The sequence below is a fragment of the Hemiscyllium ocellatum genome, chromosome 2, assembly GCF_020745735.1.
Source record: "Hemiscyllium ocellatum isolate sHemOce1 chromosome 2, sHemOce1.pat.X.cur, whole genome shotgun sequence".
NCBI classification, from domain to species: domain Eukaryota; kingdom Metazoa; phylum Chordata; class Chondrichthyes; order Orectolobiformes; family Hemiscylliidae; genus Hemiscyllium; species Hemiscyllium ocellatum.
Genome location: NC_083402.1, coordinates 120162238 through 120176274, shown reverse-complemented (window position 1 = coordinate 120176274; position 14037 = coordinate 120162238). Strand labels below are relative to the sequence as shown.

Here is a 14037-nt window from a genome sequence, read left to right as displayed (position 1 = left end):
TTGCCAAGTTAAACAGCAGGTCAATTGAAGCAGTTGTAACATTTAGGGAATTTTCCAAAAAGCAGATATTGGGCAAGGGAATCGACATTAAAACTGTAGCAGCAGTACAAAGAGAATTTGTTTCCTTACAATGCACCGAGAAGAGAGAATTCGCTTCGGAGAGTCATGAAAATTCTTCAAATATTGATAGGAAGTCAGACCAATGAAGGTTCTGAATATTTCATCTCTGAAGGGGAGGTGTTTCCTTACTTGTCAAATTAAGGAGGTAAACTAATATAAGATGTATGAGAGACATTGGAGCAAGCCAGCCAGTGATGCAGGCTGATGTTACCATTTGCATTCCAGAGAAGTCAGGAGAAAGTATTTATTGGAGATATGCATGGAGGTTACAATCCAGTCCCCTGATGCAAAGTTGGATTAAAGAGTAACTTAGCAAATGGAGAAGTTGTAGTTAGAGAATAACAAATTCTTGAAAGAACTGATTTTATCCTGGAAAGTGACCTGGTAATTTCAAAATGTTTGGCCTCACCAAGGACGGTTACACAAAACATAGAAAACTACAGCACAGAACAGACCCTTTGGTCCACGATGTTGTGCCGAGGATTAATCCTAATCAAAAATAAAATAACTTAACCTACACACCCCACAATTCACTGCGATCCATGTGCATGTTCTAACAATCGCCTGAATGTCCCTAATGACTCTGCTTCCACCACCACCAATGGCAATGCATTCCATGCATTCACAACTCTGTGTAAAGAATCTTCCTCTGATGTCCCCTCTATACCTTTCTCATAATATCATAAAACTATGACCCCTCGTGCCAGTCAATCCTGCCTGGGGAAAAGTATCTGTCTATTGACTCTATCTATACCTCTCATTACCTTGTATACCTCTAACAGGTCACCTCTCTTCCTCCTCCTCTCCAGAGAGAAGAGTCCAAACTTAGTCAACCTCTCTTCATAAAGCAAGCCCTCCAGTCCAGGCAACATTCTGGTAAACCATCTTTGCACCCTCTCCAAAGCCTCTGTATCTTTCCTATAGTAGGGCGACCAGAACTGGACACAATATTCCAAGTGTGGCCTCACCAGGGATTTGTAGAGCTGTAGCAAAATGTTGTGACTCTTAAACTCAATCCCCCTGTAATGAAAGCCAAAACATCATATGCTTTCTTAACAACCCTATCTACTTGGGTGGCAACTTTGAGGGATCTATGTACTTGAACACCAAGATCCCTCTGATCCTCCACGCTGCCAAGAATCCTGTCTTTAATCCTATATTCAGTATTCGAGTTCAACCTTCCAAAATGCATAACTTTGCATTTATCCAGGTTGAACTCCATCTGCCATTTCTCAGCCCAGCTCTGCATCCTGTCAATGCCACGCTGCAGCCTGCAATAGCCCTCGATACTATCGACGACATCTCCAACCTTTGTGTCATCAGTAAATTTACTAACCCACCACAACCTCCACATCCAAATCATTTATAAGAACTACAAAGAGCAGAGGCCCAAGAGCAGAGCCCTGACCTCCAGGCAGAATACTTTCCATCTACATCACTCTGTCCTTTCTGTCAGCCAACCAATTCTGAATCCAGATAGCCAAATCTCCCTGTATCCCATACCTCCTGACTTTATGAATGAGCCTACCATGAGGAACCTTATCAAGTGCTCTGCTGAAGTCCACATACACCACATCCACTGCTCAACCTTCGACCACCTGTCTTGTCACCTCCTCAAAGAACTCTAAGATTTGTGAGGCATGACCTGCCCCTCACAAAGCCATGCTGACTGCCTTTAATCACCCTATGTTTTTCCAAATAGTCATAAATCCTATTCCTCAGAATTCTTTCCAAAACTTTGCTGACCACAGATGTAAGACTGACTGGTCTATAACTGCCAGGGATTTCTCTATTACCCTTCTTTCAAAGAGGAATAACATTTGCCTCTTTCCAATCCTCTGGTACGACTCCCATGGAAAGTGAGGAAGCAAAGATCTTTACCAGTAGCTTAGCAACCTCCCTTCTCGTTCCCGGAGCAGCCAAAGATAAATTTTATCTGGCCCTGGGGACTTATCAATCTTAATGTCTGCCAAAATTTCTAGCACATCAATTTCATCAATCTTGATCTGTTCAAGCCTGTATCCCAGCTTCTCAAAGTTCTCATTCACAACAAGTTCCCTTTCCTTAGTGAAAACAGAAGCAAAAAACTCATTTAGGGCTTCTCCTATCTTCTCAGACTCCACGCACAAGTTCCCTACACTATCCCTGATCGGCCCTACCTTCTCCCTGATCATTCTCTTATTCCTCATGTGAGTCAAATGCGTTTGGGTTCTCCCTAATCCTTCTTGCCAAGCCTTTATCGTAGCCCCTCCTGGCTCTCCTCCATCCATTTCTGAGCTCCTTTCTAGCAAGCCTGTAATCCTCTAAAGCTGTGTTAGATCCTTGCTTCCTCACCTTACGTAAGCTGCTTTCTTCCCTTTGACAAGAAGCTCCTCTGTTCTCGTCATCCAAGGTTCCTTAATCTTACCCCTTCTTACCTGTCTCAGAGGAACAAATTAATGCATCACTCACAGCAACTGCTCCTTCAAAAGTCTCCACGTGTCTGCTGTGCCTGTTCTGTGGAACAATTGCTCCCAGACTGTACTTCCCAACTCCTGTCTGATAGCGTCATAATTTCCTTTTCCTCAATTAAGTATCTTCCCTTGGTAACTACTCCTTTCCCTCTCCAAGGCTATGGTAAATGTGAGGCAGTTGTAATCACTGTCACCAAAGTGCTCTCCCATCGTGAGATCTGACATCTGTCCTAGCTCATTGCCGAGCACCAACTCCAAAATGGCCTCTCCCCTCTTCAGCCTGTCTGCGTAGTGAGTAAGGAAACCCTCCTGAACACATCTGACAAGAATAGTTCCATCCAAACCATGTGCTCTAAGGAGGTTCCAGTCAATATTGGAAAAGTTGAAATCACCCATAATAACAACCCTGCTACATCTGCATTTTTCCAAAATCTGCCGGTCTATGAGTTCTTCAATCTCTCCTGCTATTAGGGGGTATGTAGAAAACCCTCGAAGAGGTGGCTGCTCCCTTGCTGTTCCTAACTTCCACCCATACTGACTCAGTAGACAAACCTTCCTCAACAACCTTCGTTTCTGTAGCTGTGATGCATTCTCTGATTAGCAATCACTCCCTCCTCTTTTTCCAGCCTTTGTTGAGCAAACAACAGAAGTAAAAGTACATGAGAAGCTACAAGCATCTTGGAATACCTTGTGACTGTGTTGTGACCAGATATCAGGCCCATAAAATTAGACAGGAAGAAGAGGTGACAACAAAAAAAAAGACTTGGAAATTCAGTGATTGGAATTTTTGAAAAATTCAATAAAACGGATGATAGATTAACGAGAATGAGATTGTCATGTTTAGCCCATCTTCTTCCACAGAAATGAAACAAACAAATGCTCAATCAAAAGAATTATTCCATACATTGGAATTGAATCAGAACTAATACTACACAGTGTTAATCCTTGAAATGCAAAGACGAAGGAGGAAATGAGGAATGGGCAGTGTACCATCAATTAGTAGTTCCATCTGAGCATGGTAAAAATATTTTACGACTGGTTCACAAAATTCCAATGGCAGGTCACTTTAGGTAGTAGAAAAATACAGGCTAAAACATTAAAAGACCTTTGTTGGCCAGGATTACATAAAGATGTCTTAAAGTTTTGCCAGATACGCCACACCTAACTCCAACTATTAATTAAATATGCACCTTTAATTCTAATACCAGTTTTGAAAGAACCATCTTGCAGGATATTAATAGATGGTGTACTTAAAAGCAAGGATAGGAATAGCATATATTAATAAACATGGATGTTTCCAGAAGATTCCCTGAAGCAGTAACTTTAAGAAAAAACTTATTGCAAAAATGGCAATGAAAGAAAGGAGACATGAAAATATCAGATCAATTACTGAAGGATTCAGAAATTGAAAATTGAAAAAGTTGTTCCTCCAGGACTCAGATCAACTTATACAAATGTACTTGTGGGTTAGATACCATAATATTTAATCTCACAGGAAAACACAGAAGTGACTTACAAAGGCTACTGCAAAATCATAAATCAATTTGTGAATTACTGAATGAATTCATAAATGAATGTGAACAAGGACAGGAAGGGACAGATATATCAAAAGCAATCCAAGTAGAAATAAAGCAAGAGGTCGCTTATGGGAATGGTGTTCTGGTCCCCATACCAGTTACCACAAGTTGAACAGGGTATCAAGAAATAATGGGAGGTTGTTAAAGGGGTACAGCAATTAGCACAGGAGATTTTAACTTACGTTTAGATTGGAAAAATCAGATGGGTAACAGTGGTCTAGATTAGGAATTCATTCAATGTTTTTGGGGCAACTTCTTAGACCTGCACGTTATGGAACCAACCAAAGACCAGATAACAAAAACATACTAATAGTTAGGAGATGTTTCTTCAGATATTTATAAAAGAAAGGACCATAGCAAATTAATCAAGGGAATTCAGGACATATCAGAAACAGAGAGACTTCAAAACAAAGCCAAGCCTTGGCCAAACAGTTACAATTTTCGTCAGGATCTGGGACAGCAAGCTATTGTAGTTGCTGCTGGTATGCAGACTTGCGACACCCAAAGAGCCCCTCTAGAACTAAACTGAGAAAGAGAACTCAAAGACTGGTATCCAGGAGAAGGCACATCCTGGAAAGTCCACCAATATTGTGCTCAGCAACATCCAAATCAGAAACAAATCAAAATAAATGTCTGGTTAAATTGTTACCTGTTGTTTGGGCAGTGTCCTCTGGGCAACTAAAGATGGGCAATAAATACTGGCACGAGGCAGTGATGCCCTCATCATGTGTTATAGACAAAAGGGAACCAGCTTAAGCTTTCAAAAGACTTTTGAAACGGTTCCATGTCAAAGGTTACTACTGAAAATAAAAGATTATGTTGTTTGGGGTAACATTTCGGTGAAGGTAGAAGATTGGTTAGTTAACACGAAGCATCAAGTAGAAATATAGGGGTGTTTTTCAAGGTGGTAAGTGATGTGCTATTATGGACAGTACTGGGTCTTAACTCTTTATAATTTTAAAAAAAATGATTTGGATGAAGAGACCAAAGGGATGGTTGCTAAATTTGCTAACAGCAGAAAGATAGGTAGGAGAGTGAGTTGTGAAGAGGACATAAGGAACCTACAAAAGGGATATAGATAGGTTAAGTGAGAGGGCAAAGATCTGGCAAATAGACATTAATATGAAAATGTGAAATTGTCCATTTTAGCAAAAAGAATGAAAAAGAATTATATTGGGATGTTCTTTGGAAGGTAGGTGTGGACTATATGAGCCGAAATGCCTGCTTCCATAGAATTCCGTAGGAATTCTATGATCTGGTTATAAAATTAGTTGAGCGGAAGAACAGTGATTTATTTATAAATGATTTTTATAATGGGACAAAAGCCAGACATTCAAATATACCAATGACATAAAGAGATATGGCATTGTATGGAGAGTAGATAGGAGCTTTATTTTAACAAAAAGTGATAAATCAAATGCTTTGCCAATTAGACTCAACATAGGCAAATAAATATGACCTATAAAAGGACCCAACAGGGTAATTTCTAAATGGTGAAAAAGATAGAAACAATAGAACCCCAGAGACTACTGGGCTCAGGTAAACAGATGATTATTTTAGTTACCCCTTGATGATATTTTAATGAAAAAAACCCCAAAGGAATGCTGACCTTTATATCTGGGGAAATGGAATACAAGCGAATAGAAATCATGTTTCAGCTACAAACTGCTGCTTTCAGACCAAGTATTGGAGTATTGTGGGTGGTTCTATGTATCATAGCTATGTAATATTCATCAAAGACTTAATCTTGACAGGGCCAATTTACTGAATGAATGCTGAAACTGGCTCAAGGGTTCAAATGGCCTTCCAAAGTTTCTGTGTTGACATAGCATAAACATCCTATGGTACTTATGTCTAAACTATTTCAGAGATGACCAAAAATTAGGTTTCAAGGACCATTTTAAAAGGAATGTGTGGGACAGTCAGAAGTTCAGGGAGTTCATTCCAGAGCTTGGGGCCCAAGCAGCTGAAGACACAACTGCTAACAATGGTGGGATATTAAAATAAGGGGCAAGTGAGAAATCCCTCGTTTGTAGAAATGTTCAAAGATAATGAAAAAAAATCAATTTTTAACTGTTGTTCTGTTTTGTCACTTGATATTACCCGCCACGAACTCCAGAAGATCCCCAACACATGGAAAAGATCTTGTCTATTTACCGTATCCATGCCCCTCATGAATTTATAAACCTCTAAGGTCACCCCTCAGCCTCTAATGCTCCAGGGAAAATATCCCCAGTCTATTCAGCCTCGCCCTATAGCTCAAAGCCTCGAACTCTATCTTTTCTGAATCCTTTCAAGTTTCACAACATCCTTCCTATAGCAGGGTGACCAGAATTGCACGCAATATTTCAAATGTGGCCGAACCAATGTTCTGTACAGCCACAACATGACCTCCCAACTCATATATTCGATGCTCTGACCAATAAAGGAAAGCATACTAAATGCCTTCTTCACTATTCGATCTTCTTGAGATTATATTTTCAAGGAACTATGAACCTGCACTTCAAGGTCTTTGTTCAACAACACTCTCCAGGATCTGACCATGAAGGGTATATGTCCTGCCTTGACTTGCCTTGCCAAAGACGACATAGGTTTAGGGTGAGGGGGAAAGATTTAGAAAGGACCTAAGAGGCAACTTTTTCACACAGACGGTGGTGTGTGTATGGAATGAACTGCCAAAGGAAGTGGTGGAGGCTGGTACAATTACAACATTTAAAAGGCATCTGGATCGGTATATAAATAAGAAGGGTTTAGAGGGATACGGGCCAAGTGCTGGCAACTGGGACTAGATTAATTTAGCATATCTGATCGGCATGGACGTGTTGGACAAAAGGCTCTGTTTCCATTCTGTACACTTCTATGACTCTAAGATTGTTATTAATCTCTGAGACTGCAGAACAATCCTGGAGAATTGGTGTCCCAAACTGCTTCCCCACATCTCTCAAATCATCAGAAGTACCTGTATAATCTCTTCACATTCCCTGCGTCGAAGGCATGTTGGCATAAAATGAATAACTTCACATGGTTTTATATTGGAAACAATTGTTGGCAAAATGCGCTCCAGGAGTTTTTTAGGCTCCTCCAATTTTGCAATTTCAGTGAAGTCAGCATTTTCAATGGCTTGCTCTAGGCCAGTATAATCTGCAAACAGAATATTCAGAGCATTAACATGAAACATCTTATACATCTTAGTTTCAAAACGTATTGCTAACTCTGGTTTGGTATATTCAGGAAAGTTTCACCATATCATTTTAAAAATTCATTCATGGGATGAAGGCACCGCTGGCTAGGCTAGCATTTATTGCTCACCTCCAATTGTCCAGAGAACAATTAAGAGTCATTGCTGTGGGAGTCACACATAGACCAAATTAGGCAAAGATGGCAGTTTTTTTCCCTAAAGGACATTAGTGAACTAGGCAGTTTTTGTCTGCAAATGGATCTGTGGTCATTAAATCTTAATTCTGGATTTTTCATTGAACTCAAATTCTATAATCTGCTGTGCTGCGTTTTGAACCCACATCCTTAGAATGTTACCTGGATCTCTAGATTAACAGTCCAGCGATAATACCACTAGACTATTACCTCCCCATCTTGCCACCAACTGCCTCCCGAGAAATAAAGCCTTCTGCCGCCCGTAAATGCCAATATATTACTAACCATATTAAATATGTTTTATTAATGCATGTTGGTGTTAAACCAGAATGAACAATAGTGTGATCAAGCGCTCAAATTTTTATCTTCAATCGTAAGTCAAAAGGATACTACTGTGAAAAAAGTGTGCCCATCTGCCAATCATTTGCTTTACCTTTGATTACTCAATTAGTTCAAGGAAAAAGCATGGGATAAGAAGCAGGAAAAAGTAAATCAGTTTTTCAAGCCTTCTCTATCATTCAATAAGATCATTGGTAATCTTCTATCTCAACCAACAATCCCACTTCATCTCTACATTGCTCAATTTCTTCAGAATTCCAATGTCTTTGAATCCAAATCCTGGACAATAATTACTTTGTATTGTTTCAAGTTTTGTCATTTATTCATTAAAAGAAAAAAATAAAATCTTATCAATAAAAACACGAATCTCCCAATATTTTCAACCATTTATTTGAATTTGTTAGCATTTCTTTATGAGTGATCTGTGTCCATTGCATCTCTTACTAGTGAAACCACAAAATGCAAATAGTGCTTTTGTGTCCTAGCTAATGAAGCAGATTGCTCATTTAATGTTGTAAATTCTCCATTCTTTGTGAGAAGTTTACAAAATATTAATCAATGAGTTGAGGTATTGATAAACTAGTGATAACTTAACAGTGTACTTTTCACGAATCTTACGTAAATAGTGATAATACACAATGGGGAAAAAAGACTTTGGTTGAGAACAAAACCTGAAGAGGAGGAGAAGTGTGGCTTTTCTGCAAAATTCACTCACCCACCTGCTCCTCTTAGTTCATCTAAAAATGCTCGATACCATCCTTGCTCCTCCAACTTAAGCAGACAGTCCAGAAAGAGCTCTGCAGACTTTATGACTGACTTTTCTTCCAATGATAAAATCTGCTCAGTGTCAACTGGGGAAAAAGAACATTGCAAATCACGAACCAAATTGAACAGAGTTTCCAACATGATCACCAAGCATGAAACAAGATGAAATGTACAAACCAGGACGGAAAAGGTGATACGTACAAAGGCTTCTGACTTTAATTGGACATAATCTTGGAGGTTTCATGATATTACATCCCATCCCTCCCACTACTCACTGAACATGTCAAGCACTATGCCTTCAAACAGCAGACTGAACCATCAACTCATCTCTCCACATCCGAGGCTCGCAGCATCATTCCTGAGGAAGAGCTTTTGCTCAAAATGTTGATTTTCCTGCTCCTCGGATGCTGCCTGACCTGCTGTGCTTTTCCAGCACCACTCTAATCTTGACATCAACTCATTGGCTGATCCTGGACATACAATATTTTTCTTCCCTCAATGTCTTGTATTTTGCTAACTTGTGAAAATATTCAAGGAAATCTTATTTAAGCACAATGTTTTTTTTCTAAATGCTCCTTTACGTTCTTGGAGACTCGAGGATAATCCTGGTGGGTGATCTCTGAGGAGCATATGAACCAGGACAAAGGAAGATTTCCTTTCCCAAGCATCATCAAAACCGACAAATCCAACCCACCTTACTTAGTTTGTTACAGAAATTGATGGAAAAGCTCAGCAGGTCTGGCAGCATCTGCGGAGAAAAATCAGATTTAATGTGTTGGGTTAACCACCCTTCAAATTATTAATTAAGAGCTGTTGACTATTCACAGCTGTTAATCTCTTATCAATGAGTCCACAACAGACTCAGCCACAAGCTGTGGAAAAGTCTCCAAAGTGGAGAGCTTTAGAATCATCTTTCCAAACTCAATTGTGAAGGATCACTGCTCTCAAACGAGTTATTGAAACAAAAATGGGCTTTAAGTCACATACCAGGTGAGAAATAAAAAAATTGATGTTAATTTCACTGATCAGACAACATCTCTATCTAAAAGCCAGAGTCTCTTGTGTAGTAGTAGTGTTCCTTCCTCTGGATTAGGAGGCATGGGTTCAAGTTCCATCTGCTCGAGAGGCGTGTCATAATGGTTCTGAATAAGTTAATTAAAAGCAAAATCCAAAATCTAAAAACATTACTTTCGCAGCCTATTGGAGGATTTCCAGCAAAAAAAATGCAGCCCCTTCCCCCTTGTCACACCAATGAGCTAGCTGTGAACACCATGACGAATCATACCACAGGATCTCAGCTCTGCAGTCAGGTAACTCTAAGCAAGGATCCATCAGCCTTGGCCGGTGTGGTGCACTATGGGATTTCACCCCGAATAATGAACAAAACAACTTCGAGTGGCAGAAGATCTTAACAAGTTTTAATTGGTTAAAAGATCAGAAGATATTTGACACATCAGACACAATGTGGAACCTCACACGAGTCCACAGTTCGTTATGTAAGGCACAGTCATGTTTAAAAAAAAATTAAAGACCCATTTGTTAGCCGAAAAACACATCTAGCTAATGGACTATTTACAACTGTGTTGCTGGAAAAGCACAACAGGTCAGGAACCATCCAAGGAGCAGGAAAATCCCGATGAAGAGTTTATGCTCGAAACGTCGACTCCTCTGCTCCTTGGATGCTGCCTGACCTGCTGTGTTTTTCCAGCAACACACATTTTGACTCTGATCTCCAGCATCTTGCAGTCCTCACTTTCTCCTCACAACCGAGAAACAGTCTTCCTCACAAATTCCTGTGTTAATCCTGAAGCCTGGGTGCAGTTTCTGTAACAGACATATTTATTTATTAAGATAGGCCAGCAGAATCATAATTAGCATGTTTATATATTCAATCCTAACATCCATTCCAACATAATTTCCTTTAATTTAGGGAGTTTTCGTTTCGCTAGCTGGGGGTGGAAGCGGGGGGAGGGGCGGGGTTAGTGAATGATTCCACATTGTTGTTCATGCTACTGTCGATTGTAACATTTCAGAGGAAAATCACGATGCACGGGCAGATATATTTAAAATCGCACCAGCGGAAAAATAAATGCAACAGCCAGTATTGAAAGATCAACTATTTCAACCTTACATACCTGGTGAAAAGAAAGACGTGAGGAATCCGTGAATATACGTAGGGCGAAGGATTCTAGTGATGTAATGTCGCCATAATTTCAAGTTTTCTTTCTGGAGGTCGGTCATTTTAAATCTTTATAACTGTGACTGTTGTGGAATCCTTTCCGCTGTCTTGGTGATCTGCATGACTTCCATACAACTAAATATCAGCTCGGTGACTCCGCCTACACTGTGCAATTTGCAGGAAATCATGTGCCACTGAAGTTTCAGTTTCTTGCAGATCTATATTTAACATTAATTAAACATCATTTTCACCCCTTGACGAGTAAGAAATCCAATCACGAACCTCCGCGAATTTCTGCGTCAGCACCACTGAGAAAATAAACATCCCTGTTTCCCCCCTTCTCTCTCTGATTTATCACTATCGGTTTCGATCCCCCTTCTCATTTTCTGAAGGTTACGTTTCCTCGTCTTTTGTTTACGTCTACAGCGCGTTCCGCCTCCTAAATCTGTTGTTAGACTGCATAAAGCAAGAAAGTCCAAACCCATTTTGCCTGTTGATCCACCCGCCCACTGCCTACCCCATCCAAGTATTGATTTTGCTTTTATTACTCGAACCCTAATGCCTGCCAATTCCAATCCGGTCATCGACCACCAACACTGCTCTTCTGTCTAGCAACGCCCCAATTTTTAAAAGGTTTTCGAATCTTTCCTTGTCTTCCCCGCCCCCTAATCTCTCGCAGCCCTATGGTCCTCAGATCTCTGAACTTCTCTAACGTTTACCTTCAGTGCTGGCCCGATTTTAATCCCTTCATCATGCCTTCACCAAATTTAAAACTCTATTGCTAAACTGGCCTGCTTTTGATCATTTGACTTATGTGACTTGGTGTTTTTTTGTGTGCTAATGTATGTGTGATACACTCTGGGACACGTTACTAGATTAAGGGCACTTTGTAAATGCAAATAGCCATTTCTTGTTCTCTGTTCATCACGATTTTTCTCAGCCTTACGATACCACTGTCTACTCCCCCCAGCCAAATAACTCATAGCTTATGCTCTGCAAAATGCTACCCAGTTTAACTGTTCATTCACAGTACTGGAGTTCCCAGGCCTGTTTTCTAACACTACTGTAGAGCCAGTCATTTCTGTTCAACTGCCCTCCAGAGTAGTTTCCTCCTGTTTGCACTCCGAGGCTAACTTTATTGCCAGAATGCTTAACTGCTTTATCAGTCAGGTTTGCACAGGAGCAAGACCTGTTTCCGGTTGAGGTGGACTCCCCCTTGTGCAAGATTGTATAAAATTTATGAAATCCACAGTGGCCTCCTACATTTGTTTCAATCATGGAGTCAGAATCTTGCTCCGAAGGAGAACATTCAGCCCATGTATCCAGGTCAGCTCTTTAAGTGAACCATTCAGTTAATCCCAGATCCTTTCCCTGAAATCTTGCAATTTTCTCCCTTCTAAGAATTTATCCAATTCCATCTTTAATACTATGGAATTTACTTTCAACACTTTTTCAGGCAATACATGCCAGATCAATTGCTACGTACATATCACCATCAACTTGTAGTAAAAAGGGTTGAATGAGGTGGAAGGTATACAGGGGTGAAGCCATGATGGGGTTTTGAAAACAAGGATGAGAATTTTAAAATCAAGATGTTGCTGGAACAGGAGTTAATGTATGTTATGGACCATGGATATGATAGGTGGATGCAACTTGGCACACTAAAAACAAGACAGCTAAGTTTGGGATGAGTTCATATTTACAGAGGGCAGAATGTGGGAGGCCAGCTTAGAATGCATTGGAATAGTCAACTGTAAAGATAACAAAGGTATGGATAAGATCTCAGTAACAGATGAAATGAAACATGGCTGCAGTTAGCTAATCACCAACAGGTGATCTTAGTGATAGTATGGTAAGAAACTTGTCCCAGGATCAAAATAAGTCACCAAAGATAAAGTGCTTTGGTTTAGACTGTTGTCCATGAAAGGGATAGAGTTGGTACAGAGTGTATTGCAGACAATGGTTTCAGCTTCCCTAAGCTTAACTGGGGGAAGAGTTTCATTAAGGAGAAAGTGAGGTCTGCAGATGCTGGAGATCAGAGCTGAAAATGTGTTGCTGGAAAAGCGCAGGAGGTCAGGCAGCATCCAAGGAACAGGAAATTCGACGTTTCGGGCATAAGGCCCTTCATCAGGAATCATACTGATGAAGGGCTTATGCCCGAAACGTCGAATTTCCTGTTCCCTGGATGCTGCCTGACCTGCTGCGCTTTTCCAGCAACACATTTTCAGAAGAGTTTCAAAATCCAATGTAAAATGTCAAACAAGCTTATGAAGATTTATGTTGTGAATGTTGTTGTTGAGGCGGTATGTGGATGTAGGAGTGGATCAACTGTCAGTCCTTGGAAAACCAGACATAATGGTGTGGGAGCAAGAAGAAATATTTTGTAAGCAATTCCCTAGTCATGATTAATTGATATGATTAGAATGAGGTGAGTGCCATTTCACCCATCTAGACAACAGTGGAGAGGAACTGATGCAGGACATTTGTTCAAAGGCTGTTTACAGATCAAGGATGAGGAGTTATAGTTTACTTTTGCAGATAGGATATAATTTGTGTTGTTAATAAGAAACATTTTGGTATTCTGGAAGTCTGACTGGAGGGACTTATATTCGGGTATCAAAACTCAAGGTCTTTGGGGAGAACAGGTTAGAGATGGGGATTTATTTGCAAGGACAATGGGGTCAAGATCAAAACAACTAAAGTTCTTGGCTACTAAACTTTCCAGTTTATTCTAATAAATTTCAAATTTCCCCATGTTGCTGTGCCCAGAATTGAACACAATACTCCAGCTGAAGCCTAATCTATATCTTATAAAGGCTTTCTCTATGCCATCATTTATAAAGTCAGAGTTCCTGTAGGAGATCCAATATGTTTTTTTTGTTCAACAGCCATCAATACTTGAATGGTCTAAAAATATAATTCTTTTTCACCCACCCTGGCCTGTGCTTTTGAACTGTTTGTTTGACTCTCCCAGATAACATATACAGGGAGCATATATACACCGGACATTGATCACCATTGCACAGTGACAGCAATGTGTACTGTTTACAAGATGCACTGCAGTAACTCACCAAGCTCCTTTAATAACACCCTCCGCACCTCATGTAACACAGGTAACTAATGCATGAGAACACCACCACCTACAAGAGCATCTCCAAGTCACATACTATCCTAACTTGAAACTGTATCACTGTTCCTTCACTGATACTGCACCAAAATTGCGAAACTCCCT

General features: G+C 40.2%; 1 protein-coding gene across 2 annotated transcripts in view; it reads right to left on the bottom strand.

Moving 5' to 3' along the window:
• The window catches only part of LOC132824749 (antiviral innate immune response receptor RIG-I-like), an 83734-nt gene that overhangs the window by 43169 nt on the left and 26528 nt on the right, over positions 1-14037 (bottom strand). For both annotated transcript variants that reach the window (XM_060839453.1, XM_060839462.1), the window contains 3 exons: positions 10762-11023; positions 8581-8712; positions 7110-7291 (listed from right to left, as the gene is read on the bottom strand). In XM_060839453.1, the coding sequence (XP_060695436.1) occupies positions 7110-7291; positions 8581-8712; positions 10762-10867 (420 nt within the window). In that variant the 5' untranslated portion in view covers positions 10868-11023. The remainder of the gene's footprint in view (positions 1-7109; positions 7292-8580; positions 8713-10761; positions 11024-14037) is intronic.